At 41.7% G+C, this 24,217-nt stretch overlaps 1 protein-coding gene across 1 annotated transcript in view; it reads left to right on the forward strand.

The window, feature by feature from the left end:
- The window catches only part of rab10 (RAB10, member RAS oncogene family), a 64,183-nt gene extending 40,693 nt beyond the window's left edge, over nucleotides 1–23,490 (forward strand). Inside the window, exons 4-6 of the mRNA XM_068024069.1 lie at nucleotides 13,387–13,476; nucleotides 19,958–20,059; nucleotides 21,712–23,490. Coding sequence (XP_067880170.1) covers nucleotides 13,387–13,476; nucleotides 19,958–20,059; nucleotides 21,712–21,795 — 276 coding nt within the window. The 3' untranslated portion in view covers nucleotides 21,796–23,490. The remainder of the gene's footprint in view (nucleotides 1–13,386; nucleotides 13,477–19,957; nucleotides 20,060–21,711) is intronic.
- Nucleotides 23,491–24,217: the final 727 nt, after the last annotated feature.

Below are 24,217 nucleotides of genomic sequence, written 5' to 3' on the forward strand. Positions count from 1 at the left end.
AACATCTGTCATAGGGAAAATGCTGGAGTCTATTAACGAGGTTACAGCAAGTCATTTAGAAAATCTCAGGCAGAGTCGTCATGGTTTTGTGGAAGGGAAATAGTGTTTAACTAATTTATTGGAATTCTTTGAGGAAGTAACAAGCAACATGGATAAAGGGGAACCTGTGGATGTGGTGTACTTGGATTTCCAGAAGGCATTTGACAATTGCCACATCAAGGGTTACTAAACAAAATAAGAACCTAAAGTATAGGGGGTAACATATTAGCATGGTTAGAGGATTGGTTCGCTAACGGGAAGCAGCGAGCAGATGTAAATCGGTCATTTTCAGGTTGGCAAGCTGTAACTAGTGGAGTGCCACAGGGATCAGTGCTGGGGCCTCTACTATTGACTAGCGATATCCATGACATGGATAAAGGGACAGCATGCATGGTTGCTAAATTTGCTGAAGAGTCAAAGGTAGGAGAGTAAGTTGTGAAGATGTAAGGAATCTGCAAAAGGATATAGACAGGTTATGTAAGTGGGTAAAGATTTGGAATATGAAGTATAATGTGGGAAAGTGTGATCTTCACTTTTTGGCCGAAAAAATATAAAAGCAACACGTTATTTAAATAGGGAGAAATTGCAGAACTGAGATGCAAAGGGATCTGGGTGTCCTTGTACAAGAAACACTCAGTTAGTATGCAGATACAGCAATTGATTAAGAAGGCAAATGTAATGTTTATTGCAAGGGGAATGGAATATAAAAGTAAGGATGTTTTGCTACAGTTGTACCGGGCATTGGTGAGACCACATCTAGAGTATTGTGTACAGTTTTGATTTCACCTTAAAGAATATCATTGCATTGGAAGCAGTCCAGAGAAGGTTCTCAGCTGATTCCTGGGATGAGAGGCTTACCTTGTGAGGAAAGGTTGGACAAGTTAGATCTGTATTCATTGGAGTTTAGAAGGCTGGGAGGTGATTTTATTGAAACCTAGAAGATCCTGAGGTGACTTGACAAGGAAGAAGTTGAAAGGATGTCTCCCCTTGTGGGAGAGACTAAAACTAGGAGGCACAATTTAAAAATAAGGGGTCTCCCATTTAAGACAGATGAGATTTTATCTTAGGGTCGTGAGTCTGTGGAATGCTCTTTCCCAGAGAGCGGTGGAGGCAAGGTCATTGTATGTTTTTAAGGCAGTGATAGATTTTTGATGGACAAGGGAATAAAAGGATAGTTGGGGTGGATGTGGGTAGGCAGGAAAGTGGAGTTGTCCACAAACAGAATAGCCATGATCTTAGAATGGTGGAGCAGGCTCGAGGGGCTGAATAGCCTACTCCTGTTCTTAGTTTGTATGTTCTGGATGGTGTAGAACTACAGTGTTGTTGGAACTGCATTCATCCAGGCAAGTATTCTATCACACTCTTGACTTGTGCCTTGTAGATGGTGGGCAGGCATTGGAGAGTCAGGAGGAGAGTTATTTGCCACAGTATTCTAGCTTCTGACCTAATCTTGTAGCTACAATATTTATATGGCTGGTCACTTGGGACTGCATGTGTGCATGTATTAGCAACTAGAATCATACTTTCCCCAGCTCTTACTGTGGTCTACTCAGTCTTTATAGCTTGCACAATGAATTCCTGAACTGCTTTTATATATGCAGTGCAGAGTCCCATTGATACTTAGTATATTGGGCAGGTTAATTTAAAACCCTTTTAAGCTGGTCGTGAACCTCTTGCGTCATGCACCATGCAGTTTTTTGGCAAGTCTTTCCTTGAAGTTCAAATTGCTAAGTTGCTTTGGGTCTGAATTTCAAGGGTAGTCCTCATTACGGAATGACAGGTTGGTAATTTAAGTTGTCGATGGCTTTCGAATATCTGTTTTGTGTATGTCATCATATTTCTCAAAGTATCATCTGCCTCAGATATTCATAAAACCTGCAACAAATCACAACTAACAATTTTTCTGGTTATTTCCTCTCCCAAAAGAAGAGTGGAGGATTTGAGAAATGCCAAAAGGGGGATGGGATTGCTACTTGATTTTTGTTTTGAAACGGCTAATCTCCTGAAAAAGTTAATCTTGCATCAACTTCAGGACATGTTTAGAGTACATCCCACAAAGGAATCAGTCAAGTCAGTAAGTAAACAAATTTTTGCTGTTTGAGATTATGCCCTTAAAGTTTGGAAAATAATTATGGATTAAAAAGGACATTTGGCCCATAGGGAGAGCCTAACTATTTTCTTTCCCTCAATCCCTCCCCCATTTCATCATTCAGATATTGAGATTCCAGGGCTTTGCCTCCACTGCAATGTCTTGAAATCCACTCCATGCGTTTATCAACGAACAGCTTCTTGACAGTCTTAAATTTGCCTGTGTTCCCTTATCCATCCATATTTGCTTTTTTAAAATTCAAGTAATATCTTCACGATTTGTTTTGTTCATTCACTCATGGTCTTGAATATCACTAAGATCATTTCCAATGGTTTGCTTGGAAAGAAAAAAGTAGAAGCACTCCCACTGGGGAATAATACAGAATCTGAAAGGAATGGTGGCATGCTGTGAAGCTTGGAGTTGGCACAGGGTGGTGCCAGCAGATTGGAGGATTGCAAATATTACACCCTTTTTCAAAAATGCGTGAAAGTTGATTTCAAGAGGTCTAAGTGACTACTGTTGACATCAAGACAGCATCTAACAGTGTGGCATTGAGGAGCTGGAGTAGTATTGAAGTCAGTGCAAATTGGGAGGATGGGAGGTGCTTGCTGCTGTCCTGGTTGGAGTCATACATCACAAAGGAAGATGGTTGTGGTTGTTGGAGACCAGTCATCTCAGCCCTAGGACATAGCTGCAGGAGTACGTCTGGAGAGCACTATGCATCTCCCACCTTTTTCCCCCTACCAATCCCCACTGACATCAATTTTACTCAAGCTCTTTGAGTACCTCGGGACTGCCCTAGGCCTAACCATCTTGAGCTGCTTCGACAATCTTCCCTCCATCACAAGGTCAGAAGTGGGAATGTTGACTGCAGTGTTAGTTCCATTTGCAACTCCTCAGACAGTGAAGCAGTCTGTACCTGCATGCAGCAGGACCTTGGCAGTATTCCCGCTTGGGCTGATGAGTGGCAAGTAACAATTATGTCTCAAGTGCCAGGCAATGACCATCTGCAACAAGAGTATCTATCTATCTCCCTTGACATTCAACATTACCATCACTGAAACCCCACCAACAATATCTTGGGGGTTGTCTTTGATTAGAAACTTACAGACCAACAATTATAAAATACCATGGCTACAAGAGCAGATCAGAGGCTGTGTATTCTGTGGCAAGTGACTCACCACCTGACTCCTCAAAGCCTTTCAACCATCTACAATGCACTTCTGGTGTGATGAAATACTCTCCACTTGCCTGGATGGGTGCAGTTCCAACTAAAGGCCTGCTCGGGTCTGCAAAAAAAAATACCCGACCCGAGCCCGACAGAACCACATCCGACCTGGCCCAAGTCCTTCCATGTTTTTTTTCCCGCGCCCGACCCGACCATCAGTTAATTTGCCTTCCATTTTGCATTTTCTTGTTCTGCACAAGCTTAAAATAATGCTAACAAAACTAACTTTCTAGTCCAAGAATTAAATTAGCAGTGGAGCCACTTACCTGTGAGAACGTACCCGACACATGTCTTCAGGTCGGGTAGCAGACGTTTCTTTCCAACAGCTGAAGCACAACACCAGTCAGGATAAAACCATCTGCTTGATCAGCCCCCCATCTATCACCTTAAACATTCTCTTCCCCCTTTTCCTCTTTCTCCCCCCCCCCCCCCCCCCCCCAATGACACACTATGGTTGCAGTGTACACCATCCACAAGATGCATTGTAACAACTCGCCAAGGTTGCTTTGACGCCACCTTGCAAACCCTACAATATATATTACTTAGAAGGGCAAGGACAGCAAGCGCATGGGAGTATTACCTGCAAGTTGCCCTCCAAGTCTCATCTTCCTGACTTGGAAATATATCACCGTCCCTTCATTGTTGCTGGGTCAAAATCCTGGTACACTCCCACTGAATCATTGTGGACGTAGCTACACCACGTGGACCGTGTGGAAAGGTGGTTTTGTTAGCATTATTTTAAGCTTTTGCAGAACAAAGTGCAAAACGGAAGGCAAATTAACTGATGGCCGGGCCATTCAAAAGGGTGGCTCACTACTTCTCAAGGGCGATTTAAAGAAATGGGCAACAAATGCTGGCCTTGCCAACAATACCCAAATCCCATGTATGAATTTTTTAATAAAAACTAAGTCCTGTATCAGTTTTCGCATGTTAACCTTTAAAACCACAAGCTAAATCTTTGAGTAACTTCAGTTTCTTGTGGTTTAGGCTGTTCCATGAGCCCTTGTCCATCTATTTGAGAAGTGAAACATGAAGTGATTCTTACTCTCAGTACGCCACACTACAAAATTCCTCCCAGTTATTGACCTGTATTGGCCCACAGTTGGCTGGAGTGAATATCCTGCAGCCTGCTCCATTGGTTAGATTTTTTTTCTTTCAACCTTCAGCTCAGTTTTTGTCCTGAAAGTGCAAACTGCTAACAGCGTGCTGAGGGCAATGGGGTATCGATGAATGACAAGGCCATAACCAATGAGATTTAAGAGTTGAGAAAGAAACCGGAACAATGGAAAAGAAAATGGTGAATTCATCAAATCTGGTTTTGAAAGATAAATGTAGGCAAATAATTATTGCATTAAGAATGAGAATTTTAGTCTTCATTTACTACCTGTAGGAATGAGACTCCAGTTTCAAATGTTTTCTTTCTGGGCTGGAGGTTGATTGGTACTTCATTAAGTGGGTACTTAGGCTGTTAAGTACCAATCCAAACCTTCTGCGGTGAGTTTCATGGGCAATTAAGTGCAAATGCACAACATCATAAATCGAGAAATTGGTGGTGTCGTAAATAGTGAGGAGGAAAGCCTTAGATTACAGGACAATATAGTTGGGTTGGTAAGATGGGTGGAGCAGTGGCGGGTGGAATTTAATCTTGAGAAGTGTGAGGTGCACTTTGGGAGGATTAACAAGGCAAGGGAATATACAATGGATAGTAGGACCCTAGGGAGTACAGAGGGTCAAAGGGACCTTTGGGTGCTTCTCCATAGATCACTGAAGGCAGCAGCACAGGTAGATAAGGTGGCTAGGAAGACATATGGGATACTTGCCTTTAGCTGAGGCATAGAATATAAGAGCAGAGAGGTTATGTTAGTGCTGTATAAAATGCTGGTTAGGCCACAGCTGGAGTACTGTGTACAGTTCTGGTTGTCACATAGAGGAAGGACAGGATTGCAGAGGAGATTCACCAGAACGTTGCTTGGGCTGGAGCATTTCAGCTATGAAGAGAGACTGGATAGGCTGGGGTTGCTTTTCTTGGAGTGGAGAAGGCTGAGGGGGGATCTGATTGAGGTAGACAAAAATAATGAGGGGCATTGATGGGATAGGTAGGAAGAAATTTTTTCCCTTCGAGGGATCAATAACCCGGGGGCATAGATTTAAGGTAAGGGGCAGGAGGTTTAGAGGGGATTTTGAGGGAAAAAAATTTCACCCAGAGGGTGGTTGGAATCTGAAACACACTGCCTGAAGGGGTGGTAGAGGCAGGAACACTCAACATTTAAGTGTTTAGATAAGCACTTGAAATGCCATAGCTACGGGCCAAGTGATGGAAAAATGGGATTAGAATTGAAAGGTGCTTGATGGCTGGCGCGTTGGGCTGAAGGGCTCTAGGGCTCTGCTGTTTTTGCGAGGTCAGTGGTGGACTGGCACAAATCGACCAGCAATTTGTGGTGATGTGCAATTAGAGGTGTCTCTTCCTCTGCCAAGTTGATACAGTTTACGTTAATGGTTAGCACCATTAAACTTGCAGTTATTTTGACAGCATATTCTAGACAATGGTATTCAATGTAACAGTTCCATACCACCTTGTAAATGTGGAATAGTAAGAGAGCCTGACCCCATATGAAAGTACATGTAAGAGAAAATGCTTTTTGTGCTATCACAAGTTATACATTATTTATCAAAGTGCAATACTTTTTCTAAAGAATAGAGCCAGAACAAAGTGCCATCAAGATTTACAGGATATCAGAACTGAACAGGCTAGAGCTTTTTTTCTCAAAAAAAAAAAAATCGGAATGCATTACAGCTTTTTAAAATTGGGTGTGAATTTGATAGTGATTGTAGAGATGTTTCCACTTGTGATTTAGTCTAAAACCAAAGGCTGTAAATGTTAGGACAAGTAGCCAAAACCTGGCTATAAATCAAATGTAAGTAGGTATTAAATGAAGCTACTCAGATTAGTTTAAAAAGATGGGAACTGGAGTCCAAAAGGATTGGTGTGACCACTTCACAATTTACTGAAGAAATTTGGACTCTGAAATGAGAAGTATAATAAAATTTACAGATGATTGCGAATTGGTGGATGTTAATACAGGGGAGAACTGTGACAGAATGCAAAACATTGACAAGCTTTCAGAATGAGCATGCAATCAGCATATGAATTTCAATAAAAGTGAGATACTTTTGGTAATGAAGCAAATACTTTTTGGTATAAGTATCTAAATGGAGTAGGGCAACATGGGGATCTGGAGGTACAGATACACAAAGCAGAGTTTGTTTCTGGAGGGATGGAATTGAAGAGGAGAGATTGTTTAAACTTGTATAGAACGTTGGTTAGCCCACACTTGTGTACTGTGAGCAGTTCTGGTCTACTATAAAAAGGATGTAGACACTGGAGAAGGTGCATAAAGATTTACAAGGATGATCCTGACAGGTTATACCTATCGGGAAAGATTGCATAGACATAGGATTACGTAACGTAGATGACACAAACAGGTCTTTTGGCCCAACCAGTCCATGCTGGTGTTAATGCTCTACTCAAGCCTCCTCCCATCTTTTCTCATCTAAATCTATCTGTATAATCCTCTATTCCCTTTTTCCCTCATGCTTGTCTTGTTTCCCCTTAACTGCATCTATGCTGTTCACTTCCGTGTGGTAGCAAGTTCCACATTCTCGCCTCTCTTTGGAAGAAACTTCTTTACCCAAATTCCCTTTTTGGATTTCTTAGTGACTATCTTGTACTGATGGCCTCTGCTTGCTTTTGTGGGGAAGAGCACAACTATTCTGTTTCCACACTATCAAAACCTTTCCATAATTTAAAAAATCTGTTACTCACCCCTCAATTTCTCGGCCCCCCTCCCCCCCCCCCCCTCCCCCCCCCCCAAAAAAAGGAAGAGACCCAGATTGTTCATCCTTTCTTGACTTGGGCTCTTCAGAAAATGGACTGTAGGAGAACCTGGTAGAGGTTATCAAAGGGGAATGATGCAGAGGATGTTTTGACACTCTGGTGAGACTAGAACTATGGGCATAAATAAGAGGTGCTAAAATCCAAAAGGGAATTTGGGAGAACCTTTATTCCAAAGTGGTTAGGATGTGGAACTTGCTGCCACGAGGAGTATTTGAGAGAAATGCTGTAGATGCATTTAAGGGGAAACTCAATTGGCACATGAGGGAGAACAAACAGGATATCTTTATCAGATTAGATGAAGTAGGGTAGAAGCCTTGTGTGGGGTATAAATGCCAGCATGGATCAGTTGGGCCAAATGGTATAGAATTATAGAAAGCTTCAGGCACAGAAAGAGGACACTTGGCCCATCATGTCTGTCCCAGTCAAAAAAAAATCCACCTATTCTAATCCCACGTTCCAGCATTTGGTCTGTAGCCCTGCAGGTTACGGCACTTGAGGTGCATATTCGGACTCCTTTTGAATGAGTTGAGGGTTTCTGCCTCAACTACCCTTTCAGGCAGTGAGTTCCAGACCATCACCACCCTCTGGGTGAAAAGGTCTTTCCTCATCTCCCCTCTAATTTTTCTACCACTTTAAATCTATGCCGCCTGGTCACAGACCTCTCTCGGGTGAATAGACCCTTCACCTCCACTCTATCCAGACCCATCAAAATTTTTGTACATTTCAATCAAATCTCCCCTCAGTCGCCTCCTGTTCCAAGGAGAACAACCCCAGCCTATTTTTTTTTTATTCATTCACGGGATGTGGGCGTCGCTGGCCAGGCCAGCATTTATTGCCCATCCCTAATTGCCCTTGAGAAGGTGGTGGTGAGCTGCCTTCTTGAACCGCTGCAGTCCATGTGGGGTAGGTACACCCACAGTGCTGTTAGGAAGGGAGTTCCAGGATTTTGACCCAGCGACAGTGAAGCAACGGCGATATAGTTCCAAGTCAGGATGGTGTGTGACTTGGAGGGGAACTTGCAGGTGGTGGTGTTCCCATGTATTTGCTGCCCTTGTCCTTCTAGTTGGTAGAGGTCGCGGGTTTGGAAGGTGCTGTCGAAGGAGCCTTGGTGCATTGCTGCAGTGCATCTTGTAGATGGGACACACTGCTGCCACTGTGCGTCGGTGGTGGAGGGAGTGAATGTTTGTAGATGGGGTGCCAATCAAGCGGGCCGCTTTGTCCTGGATGGTGTCGAGCTTCTTGAGTGTTGTTGGAGCTGCACCCATCCAGGCAAGTGGAGAGTATTCCATCACACTCCTGACTTGTGCCTTGTAGATGGTGGACAGGCTTTGGGGAGTCAGGAGGTGAGTTACTCGCCGCAGGATTCCTAGCCTCTGACCTGCTCTTGTAGCCACGGTATTTATATGGCTACTCCAGTTCAGTTTCTGGTCAATGGTAGCCCCTAGGATGTTGGTAGTGGGGGATTCAGCAATGGTAATGCCATTGAATGTCATGGGGAGATGGTTAGATTCTCTTTTGTTGGAGATGGTCATTGCTTGGTACTTGTGTGGCGCGAATGTTACTTGCCACTTATCAGCCCAAGCCTGGATATTGTCCAGGTCTTGCTGCATTTCTACACAGACTGCTTCAGTATCTGAGGAGTTGCGAATGGTGCTGAACATTGTGCAATCATCAGCGAACATCCCCACTTCTGACCTTATGATTGAAGGAAGGTCATTGATGAAGCAGCTGAAGATGGTTGGGCCTAGGATACTACCCTGAGGTACTCCTGCAGTGATGTCCTGGAGCTCAGATGATTGACCTCCAACAACCACAACCATCTTCCTTTGCACTAGGTATGATTCCAGCCAGCGGAGGGTTTTACCCCTGATTCCCATTGACCTCAGTTTTGCTAGGGCTCCTTGATGCCACACTCTGTCAAATGCTGCCTTGATGTCAAGGGCAGTCACTCTCACCTCACCTCTGGAGTTCAGCTCTTTTGTCCATGTTTGAACCTAGGCTGTAATGAGGTCAGGAGCTGAGTGGCCCTGGCGGAACCCAAACTGAGCATCACTGAGCAGGTTGTTGCTAAGCAAGTGCTGCTTGATGGCACTGTTGATGACTCCTTCCATCACTTTACTGATGGTTGAGAGTAGGCTAATGGGGCGGTAGTTGGCCGGGTTGGATTTGTCCTGCTTTTTGTGTACAGGACATACCTGGGCAATTTTCCACATTGCAGGGTAGATGCCAGTGTTGTAGCTGTACTGGAACAGCTTGGCTGGGGGCGCGGCAAGTTCTGGAGCACAGGTCTTCAGTACTATTATCTAATCTTTCCTCATAGCTGCATTTTTCCAGTCCTGGCAACATCCTCGTAAATCTCATCCGTACCCTCTCTAGTGCAATTTCATCCTTTCTGTAATGAGGTGACCAGAACTACACACACTACTGAAGTTGTGGCCTAACCAATGAGTTCTAGTTCCAGCATGCCCTCCTTGCTCTTATATTCTATACCTCTGCTAATAAAGGAAAGGATTGTCTTTTTAACTATCTTTATCGCGCTGTCCTACCTTCAGGGATCAGTGGAGTCACTCCAAGGTCCCTCACTTCCTCTACACTTCTCAGTATTTTCCTTATCGTGTATTCCTTTTCCTTGTTTGACCTCTCCAAATGTCTCACCTCGCACTTCTCCAGGTTGAATTCCATTTGCCACTTTTTTTTTTTTCCCCATCTGACCAGACCATCAGTATCTTCCTGCAGCCTACAGGTATCCTCCTTGCTATCTACCACATGGCCAATCTTCATGTCATCTGCAAACTTCTTGATCATGCCCCCTACATATACATCCAAATCATTAATATGTACCAGAAAAAGCAGGGGACCCAGTACTGGGCCCTGCAGAATGCCACTGGAAACAGCCCTCCAGTCACAAACACCAGTAAATAATTACCCTTTGTTTCCTGCCGCTGAGTCAATGTTGTATCCACCTTGCTGCATTTCCCTGGATCCCATGGGATTTTTTTAAACCTGTCTCCCATGTGGGGCCTTGTCAAAGGCCTTGCTAAAAACCATGTAGACCACCCTCATCTATCTTCCTTGTTACTTCAAAAAAATTCGATCAAGTTAGCCAAACAAGATCTTACCTCAACAAATCCATGCTGACAATCCTTGATTTAATCTGTACCCTTCTAAGTGACCGTTTATCCTATTTCTCAGAATCAATTCCAATAATTTGCCCACTACTGAGGTTAGACTGACTGGCCTGCAATTATTCAGTCCATCCCTCGCTCCCTTTTTAAACAGAGGTACAACGTTAGCAGTTCTTCAATCCTCTGGCACCACACCTGTACCCAGTGAGAACTGGAAAATGATGGTCAGACCTTCTGCTATTTCCTCTCTCGTTTCCTTTAACAGCCTTGGGTGCATTTCATCCGGCCCTGGTGATTTATCAACTTTCAAGGATGCTAATCCCATTAATACTTCCTCCTCTCGCTATGTTTCACATCCAATACTTCACACTGCTCCTTAACTACAATATCTGCATTGTCCCCCTCTTGTGAAGACAGACGCAAAGTATTCGTTAAGAACCATACCAATATCTTCCGCTCCTACACACAGGTTACCTTTTTGGTCTTTTATGGGCCCTACTCTCTCCTTAGTTATCATCTTAGAACAGAATGATGTCAGTACATTAAGACTGTTAATACTTTGAAATTGTAAAATACTATCTTTGTTCCACTAACATAATGGATTTGGAAAATCTATTTGACATTTTATCCAAAAGTGCTCAAATTAACATGGCTTCTCAACCTATTCTGAACAAAAATACTTAGGACATCACAGAGAAGAGTACTTTTAATTGTGTTGGTCAACATTTTAACTTGACCACCAAAAGAATATGATCAGGCAATTTTGCTATTTGTGGCATTCTGTGCAAATTAAGTAGTATTTGCATTTGTAAGGGACTTGAAGTTGTGTGTTGGCACATCTTCAGGGTATGATATGGCAGCTTAGAAACAATTTGTCTCTTCCCTCCCCGTTCCCTGGAGCAAATTGTTCCATTCAGCAAGACCAAAAAACCACCTCCCTAATGATGTGCAGCTCTGAATTTTAATTTAATAGCTAATCTTTCTGGAATGCTTAAAACAATCATTTTTTTTCTGTGGCTTGTTCCTCAGTTTGTATATTTTGTCTGTTTACCTGAGACTTGGGTGCACTGCATATTGTTCCTTACTATGCAAATTAAACTTCCATTTTGCAACACCATTCAGTCTTTTGTACAAAATATTGATCAATGGTAACTGAAGCTGCTAAGACCCAGGTGAAATTTTCTTTTCTAAGGCAGAAACCGAATTTAAAACGTAGGTGTGTACAGGAGGAACTTGCATGAATTTCTAATGCATAATGAATTTAATAGATGTATCATTTTAAGAATTTTTTGTTGACCAGATTAGGTAAGGAAAATGGTGGCTGAAAGTTGTTGTAGCAACTCCACCATCATTTGGTGGTTTGGGCTCCAGATTGGGCTTGGCAAGTGGAAAATTAATGTGGGTGGCTTTATGGTGCTGACTGGTAACTTTGCCAACTATCCAATTTTTTGAATGATTTTGCATTTGCTTCATTTTTTTTTAAACAATACCTCCACTGGGGTCCCCAGCATCACAGATGCCAGTCTTCAGCTAATCTGATTCACTCCACATGGTTCGAGTCATACCTCGCAGAAAGGAAGATGGTTGTGGTTGTTGGTCAATCATCTCAGTCCCAAGATATCACTACAGAAGTTGCTCAGCATAGTGTCCTAGGCCCAACCATCATCTGCTTGATCAATGACCTTCCCTCCATCATAAAATCAGAAGTGGGGATGTTCGCTGCTGATAGCACAATGTTCACCATTTGCAACTCCTCAGATACTGAAGCAGCCATTTGCAGCAAGACCTGGACAACATCCAGGCTTGGGCTGATGTGTGGCATGAATGTTACTTGCCACTTAAGTGCAAGGCAATGATCATCTCAAACTGGAGAATTGGGCGGCACAGTGGTTAGCACCGCAGCCTCACAGTTCCAGGGACCCAGGTTCAATTCTGGGTACTGCCTGTGCGGAGTTTGCAAGTTCTCCCTGTGACCGCGTGGGTTTTCGCCGGGTGCTCCGGTTTCTTCCCACCGCCAAAGACTTGCAGGTGATGGGTAAATTGGCCATTGTAAATTGCCCCTAGTGTAGGTAGGTGGTAGGGAATATGGGATTACTGTAGGGTTAGTATAAATGGGTGGTTGTTGGTCGGCACAGACTCGGTGGGCCGAAGGGCCTGTTTCAGTGCTGTATCTCTAAATTAAATAAATAAATAAATAATCTAACCACCTCCCCTTGATGTTCAATAGCCTTATCACTGAATCTCCCACTATCAATATCCTCGGGGCTACCATTGACCAGAAACTGGACTGGACCAGCCAGGTAAATACTGTGGCTGCAAGAGCAGGTCAGAGGCTAGGAATCCTGCGGCGAGTAACTCACCTCCTGACTCCCCAAAGCCTGTCACCATCTACAAGGCACAAGTCAGGAGTGATGGAATACTCTCCACTTGCCTGGTTGGGTGCAGCTCCAACCATATTCAGCAAACTCTACACCATCGAAGTCCAAGCAGCCTGCTTAATTGGCACCCCATCCACCACACTCTACATGCTCTCCCTTCACCACCGACACTCAGTGGCAGCAGTGTGTACCATCTACAAAATGCACTGCAGCAACTCACCAAGGCTCCTTCGCCAGCATCTTCCAAACACGTGGCCACCTCCACCTCGGAGGACAAGGGCAGCATATGCATGGCAACGCCACCACCTGCAAGTTCCCCTGCAAGCCCTACATCATCCTGACTTGGAACTATGTCGCCGTTCCTTCACTGTTGCTGGGTCAAAATCCTGGAATTCACTTTCTGACAGCACTGTTGGTGTACCTATACCCAAGGACTGCAGTGGTTCAAGACAGCTCACCACCACCACCTTAAGGGCAGTTAGGGATGGGCAATAAATGCTGGCCTAGCCAGTGATGCCCACATCCATGAACAAACAAAAGTGATGGCTTTATGATGTGTGCTGGATCAGATTTCACTTAGATAAGTGCTGTTTGCTGTAGTAAACTGACATTAACCAAATCTACTTTCTTAGCATGCAAATGAAGATGTAGAGCGAATGCTGCTAGGCAACAAGTGTGACATGGAAGACAAGCGAGTGGTGCAGAAATCAAAAGGAGAGCAGGTAAACTCAATTGCTTGTGAAGTTTTCCTTTGCTCATGTTTTAATGTATTAATCATCTTGTTCTCTGGTGTCTTTTGCTGCAACCATTCCTTTTATTAAGGGGCAAAATGCAAGACCTGTCAAGGCCATAGCTAGATTTCTGTAATCTTAACAGGATGTAGTCCAGTGTCACCTGCTTTTGTATTGTTCCTCTTCAAGATGTCAGCTTTGGCTCTGTGGTAACACTTCTGAATCAGAAGGCTGTGTCATGTCCCCCTCCAGAGATTTGAGCGTGTAATCTAGGCTGATACTTCATTGCAGTTCTGAGGGAATGCTGCAGTATGAGGTGCTATATTTCAGGTGATACATTAAGGACCCATTACCCCTTCATGGCACTATTCAAAGAGCAGTTGTCCTGGCTAATTTATCCTTCAACTAACACAAAAATAACAGTTTATTTCATTGCTGTTTGTGAAACCTTTCAGTGTGTAAATGGGCTACTATGTTTGCCTACATAACAACATGATGCTCTCTCCCATTGTTTCCTCCTGCTCCTCTATGAAATCATGAGATTATTAGGGAATTGGCTTAAACCCATGACCAGTGACTTGACCTAGTATGTTGAACCATAGAAAACTAATGGCACGGAAGGAGGCGATTCAACTTGTCGTGTCAGTGCAGGCCAGAAAAAAAAAAACTAGCCGCTCAATCTAATCCTACCTTCCAGCACCTGGTCCATAGCCTTGCAGGTTAGAGTGCTTCAAGTGCCTATCCAGGTACCTTTTAAAAGAATTGAGGGTTTCTGCCTCCACCACTGTTCCTGGTAGTGAATTCCAGACACCCACCACCCTCTGGGTGAGAGTTTTCCTCATGGCCCCTCTAATCCTTCTACCAATTGCCTTAAATCTGTGCCCCCTGGTAATTGACCTCTCAGCTAGGGGCAACAGGTCCTTGTCTAGTCTATCTAGGCCCCTCATAACTTTGTATACCTCTATTAAGTCACCCCTCAGCTGCATCTTTTTTTCTAAGGAAAACCGATCCAATCTTTCCTCACAGTTGCAACTTTCAAGCCCTGGCAACATTCTTGTAAATCTCCTCTCTACTTCAGAGCAATTATGTCCTTTCTGTAATATGGTGACCAGAACTGTACATAATACTCCAGCTGTGGCCTAACCAGCATTTTATACAGTTCCAGCATTGCATCCCTGCTTTTGTATTCTATACCTTGGCCACTAAAGGAAAGCATTCCTTGTGCCTTTGCCACTCTCTACCTGTCCTGCCACCTTCAGGGACCCTGTGGACGTGCACTCTAAGGTCTCACTACTTCTACCCCTCTCAGTATCCTCCCATTTATTGTGTATTCCCTCGCTTTAGTTGCCCTCCCCAAATGCAGTACCTCTCACTTCTCTGGATTGAATTCCATTTGTCATTTTTCCACCCACTCAACCAAACCATTGATATCATTCTGGAGTCTAAGGCTATCCTCTTCACTATCTACTACACGGCCAATTTTTGTTGTCAGCAAATTTCCCAATTATGCCTCCCATATTTAAATCCAAATCATTAATATATACCACAAACAGCAAGGGACCTAACACTGAGCCCTGTGGAAGGCCACTGGAAATGGCTTTCCATTTGCAAAAACATCTGTCAACTTCTACCATTTTGTTTCCTGTCCATGAGCCAATTCTGGATCCAACCTGCCACATTCCCCTGTATCCCATGGGCTTTCATGTTACTGACCTGTCTGCCATGTGGGACCTTGTCAGATGCCTTATTAAAATCCATGTAAGCCACATCCATTGCACTACCCTCATCAATCCTCCTTTTTACTTCCTCAGAAAAACACAATCAAGTTAGTAAGACATGACCTTCCCCTAACAAATTCATGTTGACTATTCCTGATTAATCTGTGCCTTTCTAAGTGGCAGTTTAACCTGTCCCTCAGAATTGATTGCAACAGTTTACCCACCACTGAGGTCAGACTGACTGGCCTATAATTATTTGGCCTATCCCTCGCACCCTTTTTAAACAATGGTACAGCGTTCGCAGACCTTAAATTGTCTGGTACCTCACCTGTATCTAGTGAGGATTTGAAAATAATCTTCAGCACATCCACTATTTATTCCCTGGCTTCCTTTTAACAACCTGGGATACAATCCATCCGGCCATGGTGATTTATCCGCTTTCAAAGATGCCATGCCCTCTAGTACTTCCCCTGTCATTATGCTTATCATTTCTAATATTTCACACTGCTCTTCTTTAACTACAATGTCTGTATCATCCCTCTCCTTTGTGAAGACAGAAACACAAAACTCATTAAGAACCCTGCCCACATCTTCAGCATCCACGCATAAGTTTTCTTGTACATCTCTGATAGGCCCTACCCTTTCCTTAGTTATCCTCTTGCTCTTAATGTACTGACAAAACATCTTTGGGTTTTCCTTGATTTTTACCTACCAATAATTTTTCATGTCATCTTTGCTTTTCTAATTTCCTTTTTTACTTCACCCCTGCACTTTCTATACTCTTCTAGGCTTTCTAAAGTATTAAGATATTTGTGATCAGCTTTCTTTTTCTGCTTTAACTTGCTCTGTAAGCTTCTAGATTTGGCAGTACCACCTTCATCTTTGGGACATGCCTACTCTGTGCCTGTAGTATCTTGCTTTTGAATGCCACCCATTGGTTTGCCACTGATTTTCCTTCAAGTAGCTGTATCCAAACAACTTTTGCCAGGTCACCTCTCAGTTTCATAAAATTTGCGTCGTCTGTCCGTTTCTCCCCCCCCCCCCCCCCCCCCCCCCCCTCCAAATTTAGAACCTTTATTTCTGTTTTATCTTTGTCCTTTTCCATGATTATACTAAAACTATCTCCAATGGTCACCCACTGTTGCTTCATTACCAATAATGACTAAATCTAGAATTGCACCCCTTTCGTTGGGCTTGTTAAGTGCTGGCTTAAAAAAATGTTCTCTTGAACACAGTTCAAGAATTATGTGCCCTCTATGCCCTTCACAGTTTTGTATCCCAGTTGATATTGGGGTAGTTGAAATCCCCAACTATTATTGTCCTATAGTTTTTGCACTCAGAAATTTGCCTACATATTTGTTCTGTCTCCCCCTCTCAATTTGGGGGTCTGTAGTACACTCTTAGTAGTGTGGCTGCCCCTTTTTTTAATGAGCTCCACCCATATGGCCTTGTTTGATTCATTTAGCACATCATCCCTCCTCGCAGCTGTTTTTTTTATCCTCTTCTCTATCCTGCCTGAAAACTCTATATCCAGGGATGTTGAGCTGCCATTCTTGCCCCTCTTTAAGCCACGTTTACGTTGTAGCAACGATATTGTGTTGCCATGTGTCTGTCTGTGCCCTCAGCTTATCAGCTTTATTTAATATACTCCTTGCATTTAAATAAATACCCTTTAACACTGCCAAATTCCTGTGTTGTACACTTTTTAACCTTTTGCTTTTTCTGTCTTTCAGAGAGTCACTCGCTAATTTTCTGCCTCCTGTTCCCCGCTCTGTAATTGTCCTATCGTAAGACTGCGCTCAGGTTCCCATCCCCCTGCCAAACTAGTTTAAACCATCCCCAACAGCACTAGCAAACTGTCCTGCAAGGATATTTGTCCCAGTGATGTTCAGGTCTGGCTTGTACAGGTCCCACCTTCCCCAGAACCGGTTCCAATGCCCCAGAAATCTGAAGCCCTCCCTCCTGCACCATCCAACCACGCATTCACCTGGTGTATTTTCCTATTTTGTGTACTCATTAGCACACGGCGTTGGGAGTAATCCGGAGATTACTACCCTTTTGAAGTCCTGTTTGCTAATCTCGTTCCTAACTCCCTAAACTCAGCCTGCAGGACCTCGCCCCTCTTTCCTCCTATATCGTTGGTACCAATGTGGACCATGACCTCTGGCTGTATACCCTCGCCCTCCAGAATTCTCTGTAGCTGCTCTTATGAAGTGTAAGTGTTTCTGATTGAAGAGGATTCCTGACATTTCTTATTTCATGTGTAATTAGTAGACAAATACTGGGAACAAAACTCATATGGGTGTCTGGCCTAATACTGGGTTCTTTTAAATTTAGAGTTCATTTTTGAAGTGCTGGTGAAATGGATGAGGTGGTTTACATTTGCCACATGACTTCCTTTCTTTGCGATGCTTCTACATGATGTCATAGTTGTACTACTCTTGTCAAAGCTCTTTTTCATTGGTACTGCATGACTTCAAAGAAATCAGGGAAACATATGCTGCACTTATTCAGTTTTTGAAGTAATTATCTTTCACAGGTGTTGATTCTTGTGTTTTAAATAGCTGGAAATGAAGCATTTTGGCAGAATTAGAGCTTCATGCAACATTGATAGCATTTTAATAAAGATGTTTGAAGCTTCTGTCTAGTTTATGAAATACATGCTTTTTAATTTCCTTTCACATTTTGTGTTATTGCATACTGATATTTTGTTGTCTTCTTCCCCCCCCCCCCCCCCCCCCCACCCACCCCCCTCAACTAATCTGCACATTGGGTTTTCTTGTATTCATAATGTTTAAACTTTAGTGTGTGGACCAAACAGGGCATTTGTGATCCTCTGTTGCAGCCCTTAATGCTAGTTTCCTGCCCATTGTTTTTTTTTTAGGCATTTTGAATATTGTTCCGTATTCTTTTCCTGCTTCTTCAGCTTCCTCTTGCTCCTTCCTTTCCCAAATCAGTTTTCCAGTAATCAGTTCTTGAAGTTGTGCATGCTTGGAATATAAAATATCTACATGGTGGTCCTGCCACAGTCCTGAACTTAACCTGACTCAGTCTTGAAGCATGTCCAGTTTGCAGTAGAGTGGAGAAAGACAGTATACTGGCTAAAAAGTAGAGGCTGGAATGCAGTTTGACTTTAATTATTGAAGTCTGGGAAGTGGAAGATTTGTGTATAAATAGAACGCAAGAGCTGAAGGGCTGGTGAGCGTCAATGGAGAGAGAGACTAAATCTGGCTCTAAGTGAAGTACATTTTTGGTTGAATCACTCCGTCTTTGGAATATTATCCATATGCTGGAGGAAGCTGTTTGATTTTAATTCATCATCCCAGATGCACATGATACAATAACCACTTTTGTATAGTTAAAAGTCCTCTCTGCAGACAAAGTTTAGTAGTTCAAAAATCTATAGCCTTTCTCAGCTTTTTAGCTTGTCCACTATCTCAAATATTGCAGCAATATATTGGGCATTATAGATGAGATATTAAGCCAAGGCCCCTTCTATCTTGGACAGGCTTCAAAATAATATAGTGAGATCTTGAGAGCAGGGGAGTTCTCACTGCTGTCCTAGTCGATTTTTATCCCTCAGCCAAACTCTCATTTTCTTAAATTATCTGTTAGTCATCACATTGCTGCTTGTGGAATCTTGATGTAGAAAACATGATGGCCAATTTGCGCACATTGCAGCAAGTGACCACGCTTCAAAAGTACTTCATGAATTGTAAAGAGTGATCCTAAAAGGCACTATAATGCAAGTTGGTTTTTTTTTTACTGAACTTTAGTAACAATGGTATTGATGCCAAATTTAAGACTCTTCATTTGTCTTTGTCTATCCTGGTTCTGCATCTGCTCCTCCCCCATTCTCCCCCCATCTTTTCAGATGCGTGTGTTGGGTATGAATTATCTGGTTACTGTGTAACTATAGAGCAATATGGCTGCTTTTGCTTTGTTAAATGCCTGATTTTTTTAAAATAAAATTTCTCTTTTGTGAATGGTGTGTGAACCTCTGTGTATTTTGCACATCTGGGTGTTGCTGTTGCCACCCTGCCTCCCTGCCCTGTGCTGGGAGGAGGCTGATTCAGACTCTTTCTTTTGTGCTTTAAATTGCAACAAGTGGACGATTCATACCTTGTTTTTGCCTTTTATGTTGACTAAGCATACACTGTCAAGAATTCTGACCTTTTTTACAAAAACGTTTTAGAAATTTGGAGCAAGAGTAGCAAATCATTAGAATAAGCAGAAAAAAATTGTTCACTTGCTTTGAAAGAATAAGGAAATGCAGAAATTAAGATAAGAATGTGGTAGGACAGAAGAGTGACAGTCAGCAAAGTAGTGTTCAGATTAATGCTCATTGGAGTGATACCCCAGCTGCACTGTCCCATCATAATGCTTGAAATTGTAGGAGTGGCACTCAGTCAAATCATTGCAGAATTAAGTCCAAGTATCCCCAATTAATAATCCAGTGTTGTGCTTGTGGAGACTGACTTCAAGGATAAAACAACCCTATAATCATATTGTTTTCAGCAGTGTGGTTAAACTCTGCTATGTAATAAAAATGTCAGCTGGTTGCTTTGTACTGTACCACTGTTGAAGCATATTGCATATCTGTTATACTTGTGATTATAGTTGCTAGGTTTATTACATGTAAATGCATGATAAAATTTTAAGATGTCTTTACCTTTTTACAAGCTATTGTGTGGTTTACTAATTTGGAGCATACTTAGATATTCTGTGTGACTTTGCTAATTGTTTCATTCTAGATTGCCAGAGAACACGGGATTAGGTTTTTTGAGACTAGTGCAAAAGCTAATATCAACATTGAGAAAGCATTTCTCACATTAGCAGAAGACATACTTCGAAAGGTAACCCATTGAAAATGAATTTTGTCATCCTATCACTTTGGAAGGATTTTGAAGCTTACTGAACCAAATTGTCAGATTAGTAAACAAGCTAATAGTTTTTTAAAAATTTCAAAGCATCACCTAACAAACTAAGATGAGCAGGTTATCAGTAACTGATTTATATTCCTCTCTGTCCATTTGAAAATGTAATGACACACTGGAAATCAAAGTAGCATTTTTGCTTCTAGAATTGTCATGTATTGGCTATGGAGACATTAGAAGTCGAGCTTCTGCTAGATTGTGCTGATTTCACTCAAATTGGTCAAACCAGTGCAAATGATTGCAGAATTTTAAAAGGAAGTTGGATCAAGCATAAATAGATTCCGTAATCTTCTGCCCTGGTTTAAAACATCGTCCTAGAAGTTGGCCCTGCCTACAAAGCTGGCCATGTCTGCAGCTCAAAACAATGAGCATGGCAAGTTTCTGCCGATTTGTGCCTGTTTGTGACAACTTGAGGAGGATGTTCAAATTGAGCTTGTTTTTAGATGTGCAGGCATTGGGCACATTAAGTTTTAAATTCATTAATTTACTGAAACTGTACACAAATAAAACCGATAACTGATTCAGTATAGTTTTTTGAAGACATTGTGATTATTAAAATCATCTGGTTGCTAAGAGTTGGTGGACTAGCCACTTCAGGTGCTTATTTTTTTAACTTATTTTCAGCTGTATTAATGAAACTGAATCAGGTTACTGTTCTTAAAACATCAATTACTTTTTAATGCAAAGAAAATATTGCATTCTATTAACTGCCTGATTGCACTGGTTCGGGGAGTATTTTACATTTGATTATGTAAATGAGTTTGGCAGAAACTTGAACCATAACTTCACTTAGAAAAAGCAATACAATTTGCACCCAAAGTAGAAACTCTACCCTCTATCACTTGCAACCAATGCAGAGCAGCATTCAACAAACTTGAGTGAATGTTGAATGCTGATTGCTGGAACTGTAGAAGGTCCAGAGAAAGTAGTTACCAGATTACACCCTTGAGTATTGCTCTTGCTTCTGGTCATTAAATCATGTATAACATTTAAATAATTGGGTGCATTGCTGAGAAAGACCATGAGGCTGATTCCTAGTGTTTAAGGGCTGACCTAGGTGGAAAGATTGCAGAGCCTTCAGCTTTTCATCCTGGAAAGGAGGCACCCAAGAGATGAACTTACTGAGGTATTGAAGATAATTTGGGTAAAGGATATGGTAAATTGAGTATGTTGCGTGAAATTAAATTGGGAGAGTTTGACTAGGATTCAAGCTATTGAAAGGTAAATTTAGTATTGATTGGAGATAATTCTTCACTCAATGATAAAGTAGAATAGACTTGCAGACAGACAAGTGGAACCAAGACCATTTAAACATTTAAATAGTTGGCTGCTGCAATGGGTGAATTGTTCGGTCTCACTTTGGTCAATTGGATAGATCAATTAAGATTCTTTATCTGTAATTATCTCTTGAAATGTACCAGTTCCTGTATGTGTTGAGTAAGGGATATTTGTGCATTTGTTCAGACCTTCAACTTAGTTCATGTATTCCATGTAGTTCAGTATGTAATTTTTAAAAGGCTGTTTTAAATATTTGCTGCAGTCCTTCACTTTCTTTTCCTTTTACCCCGCAGACTCCCGTAAAAGAACCTGACAGGGAAAATGTAGATATCAGCAATGCAGGTGGCGGAACAGGACTGAAGAAGTGCTGTAGCTGAGCAATCCCTGTGGAAATCCACTTTATGCATTGTATCTAAAATGTTCTTTCCCATTAAAACAGAAACAAAATTTTCATTACCCTTAGTTCTTGCATCTTGCCTGCTTGACACACCATTTTGAAAACCTGTATAAAAAATCATGTCTGTGACTTGTCTCATTTTAAATGTGCGTGCTCAACTCACTACATTTGGTTGTATTATAGTTAAATTCATTATCAAAGTAACAATGGTTTCAACTCAGATTGTATAAGAATAAAAGTTAGAATTAACAAATTTTTGTACAACAGTGGAATTTTCTCATGTATAATGTACTTTTTAATTTGTACAATTGTGCAAAAAGTGAGATTTGAGGCATCCATGTAGACTGCTTTCCTTTGTAGGTCAGATTTGATTTTGTCTTGTGCCTTATTTGAAAACGGGCATAACTGAATGCTGAGGCAGAAGACCAGTTCTCAGACTTGGCTGTTTTAGTAGATATTTACTGTGATTATAAAAGCATTACAGCTGCCAATGTCTGAACAGTTGTTTTGTGGTAAACTCCAGTATTTCTTCAATATTTCCTGGTTATGCAGACTTTCTTTGGTTTTTATGCTATTCCATTTGAGGAGGAAATTGGAAATTAATGCATGTAATAGTGCTGCATTTTTTTTTTATTTAGGGTGACTTGTTTCTCATTTCTTTAATTGTGCAATTTTCCAGATTTGGGCCATTGACACAAATTCTGCAGGATAATTGTCTTCAGGTGATCTTTAATAAGGCAGTAGACTGTATCCTGATGAGTTAGCAGTTTTGCAGCCTGAAACATGTTCTTTGACAATATCAGCATATCATTTACCCAGCCGTTCCAGGTATCTTGTGATTGTCCTATTGGTAATCACTGTTTTCCCAGCCACCGGCTAAGCTTTTTGTTAAGCTTTGCCCTGTGTTCTTCAGCTTCCAAATAGCCAAATGTGTTGTGCTTTCTAGTCACTAGATTGCAATTTTTTGTCACTTTCTTTCTCATCAGGTGGTGGTTTCTGAACAAACGTTCTTGGGAGTTTTGCAAGCAATATAGATCTAACATTTTTGAAAGGCTGATCCCCATTCAGAATGGATGAGAAACTTAAATGTGTAAATGTTGGGATTATTGGTTATTTAATGTCAGTCGGGCATCAAAAGCATGTTTCAGGCAGTGCATTTGCAGCCTTTTCTGGATTGGTCAATGCTTTTGAAATTGACATACCAAATTTTAGGCCTTTGACTCTACTGAAATGGTTATGGCTCTACTGAAATTATGTTCCTGATATATTGACCACAGTCCTCTTGTAGTGTAAATTGCTTTCACCCTAATTTTTTTATCCCACACTGAACATAAGGGAATATACAGAGTAACCAATGTAATCAGTTCTTTGTTTACGCTGATGGGCTTTTTGCCTAATATAGTGGTGCTTGGCCTTTATGTACAGTTCTTTGGGATCATTTGTAAACCTTGTGATGACCAACACAGAATTGAATAAATCTCATTAGCAGTCCATTCCAGCACTGGAGGCTGTAGTTTAATACTTCTAATTACTAAAATTGTTAATATTTCTAGATGTTTACTGTTACTGTTGAATCTTGGGAAAGTAGAGTATTGTTGGCTTGTATATTTACCCATATTATGCTGGTAAATCAAAAATACTAATTGCAATGAATTAAAGTCATTTGAAATTGGAATATTCACCAGAATATATTATTTTGGCCTGATGTTGAAATTGCTAATTTTACTCTTGGAATGTCTAACTGCTTGGCAATAGAGCAGCAATCTAAACATATGATTTGAATTGTCATTAAGTAACCTCTGCAGTTTCACATAAATGTTTGTGTCTTGCTACTCAAATTTCATTAGCCATCTTAATCACTCTCCTTTTTACATTCAATGCACATGTGAATTGTAGAAATGAAACCTCATTTGCTGGGTCCATCTGTCATTTTTGGACTGTCTAGCCCTCTGAACAAATCGCCCACTTTCTTGCAGACTATATCAAATTAAATTGGAATTTGGCAAAATCACCATCGTTAGATCGGCCACATCATACCTGGCTTTTTTTGTCAATATTAAGATTTTGCATTTCAAATAGTCATTCTGTAGTACAGAACTGGAGTGTTGCCGGAAATAGAGACATGTCGTCGAAGCTTTTTGTCGTGCACTCATCAGGGCTATCCACAAGAATAACCAATGTAAGGGAAAACAACAACTTGCACTGCATAAGAGTGCTGGTTGGTCAATTGGTCAGTGAACTCTGGTAGAGGCATTGCCATGGGGAATGCACCAGTTTACAGTGACTGACAGTTAACTGCCAAGCTTTGTTTAAAATTTAAACCAGGCAGCTTGGTTTTGGTCAAGGGATTGCCCTGAGGAATGAACCAGCAAATGGCTGTCACTACTATTGTTCAGCTGAAA

The sequence above is a fragment of the Heterodontus francisci genome, chromosome 3 (genome assembly GCF_036365525.1).
Source record: "Heterodontus francisci isolate sHetFra1 chromosome 3, sHetFra1.hap1, whole genome shotgun sequence".
NCBI classification, from domain to species: Eukaryota; Metazoa; Chordata; class Chondrichthyes; order Heterodontiformes; family Heterodontidae; genus Heterodontus; species Heterodontus francisci.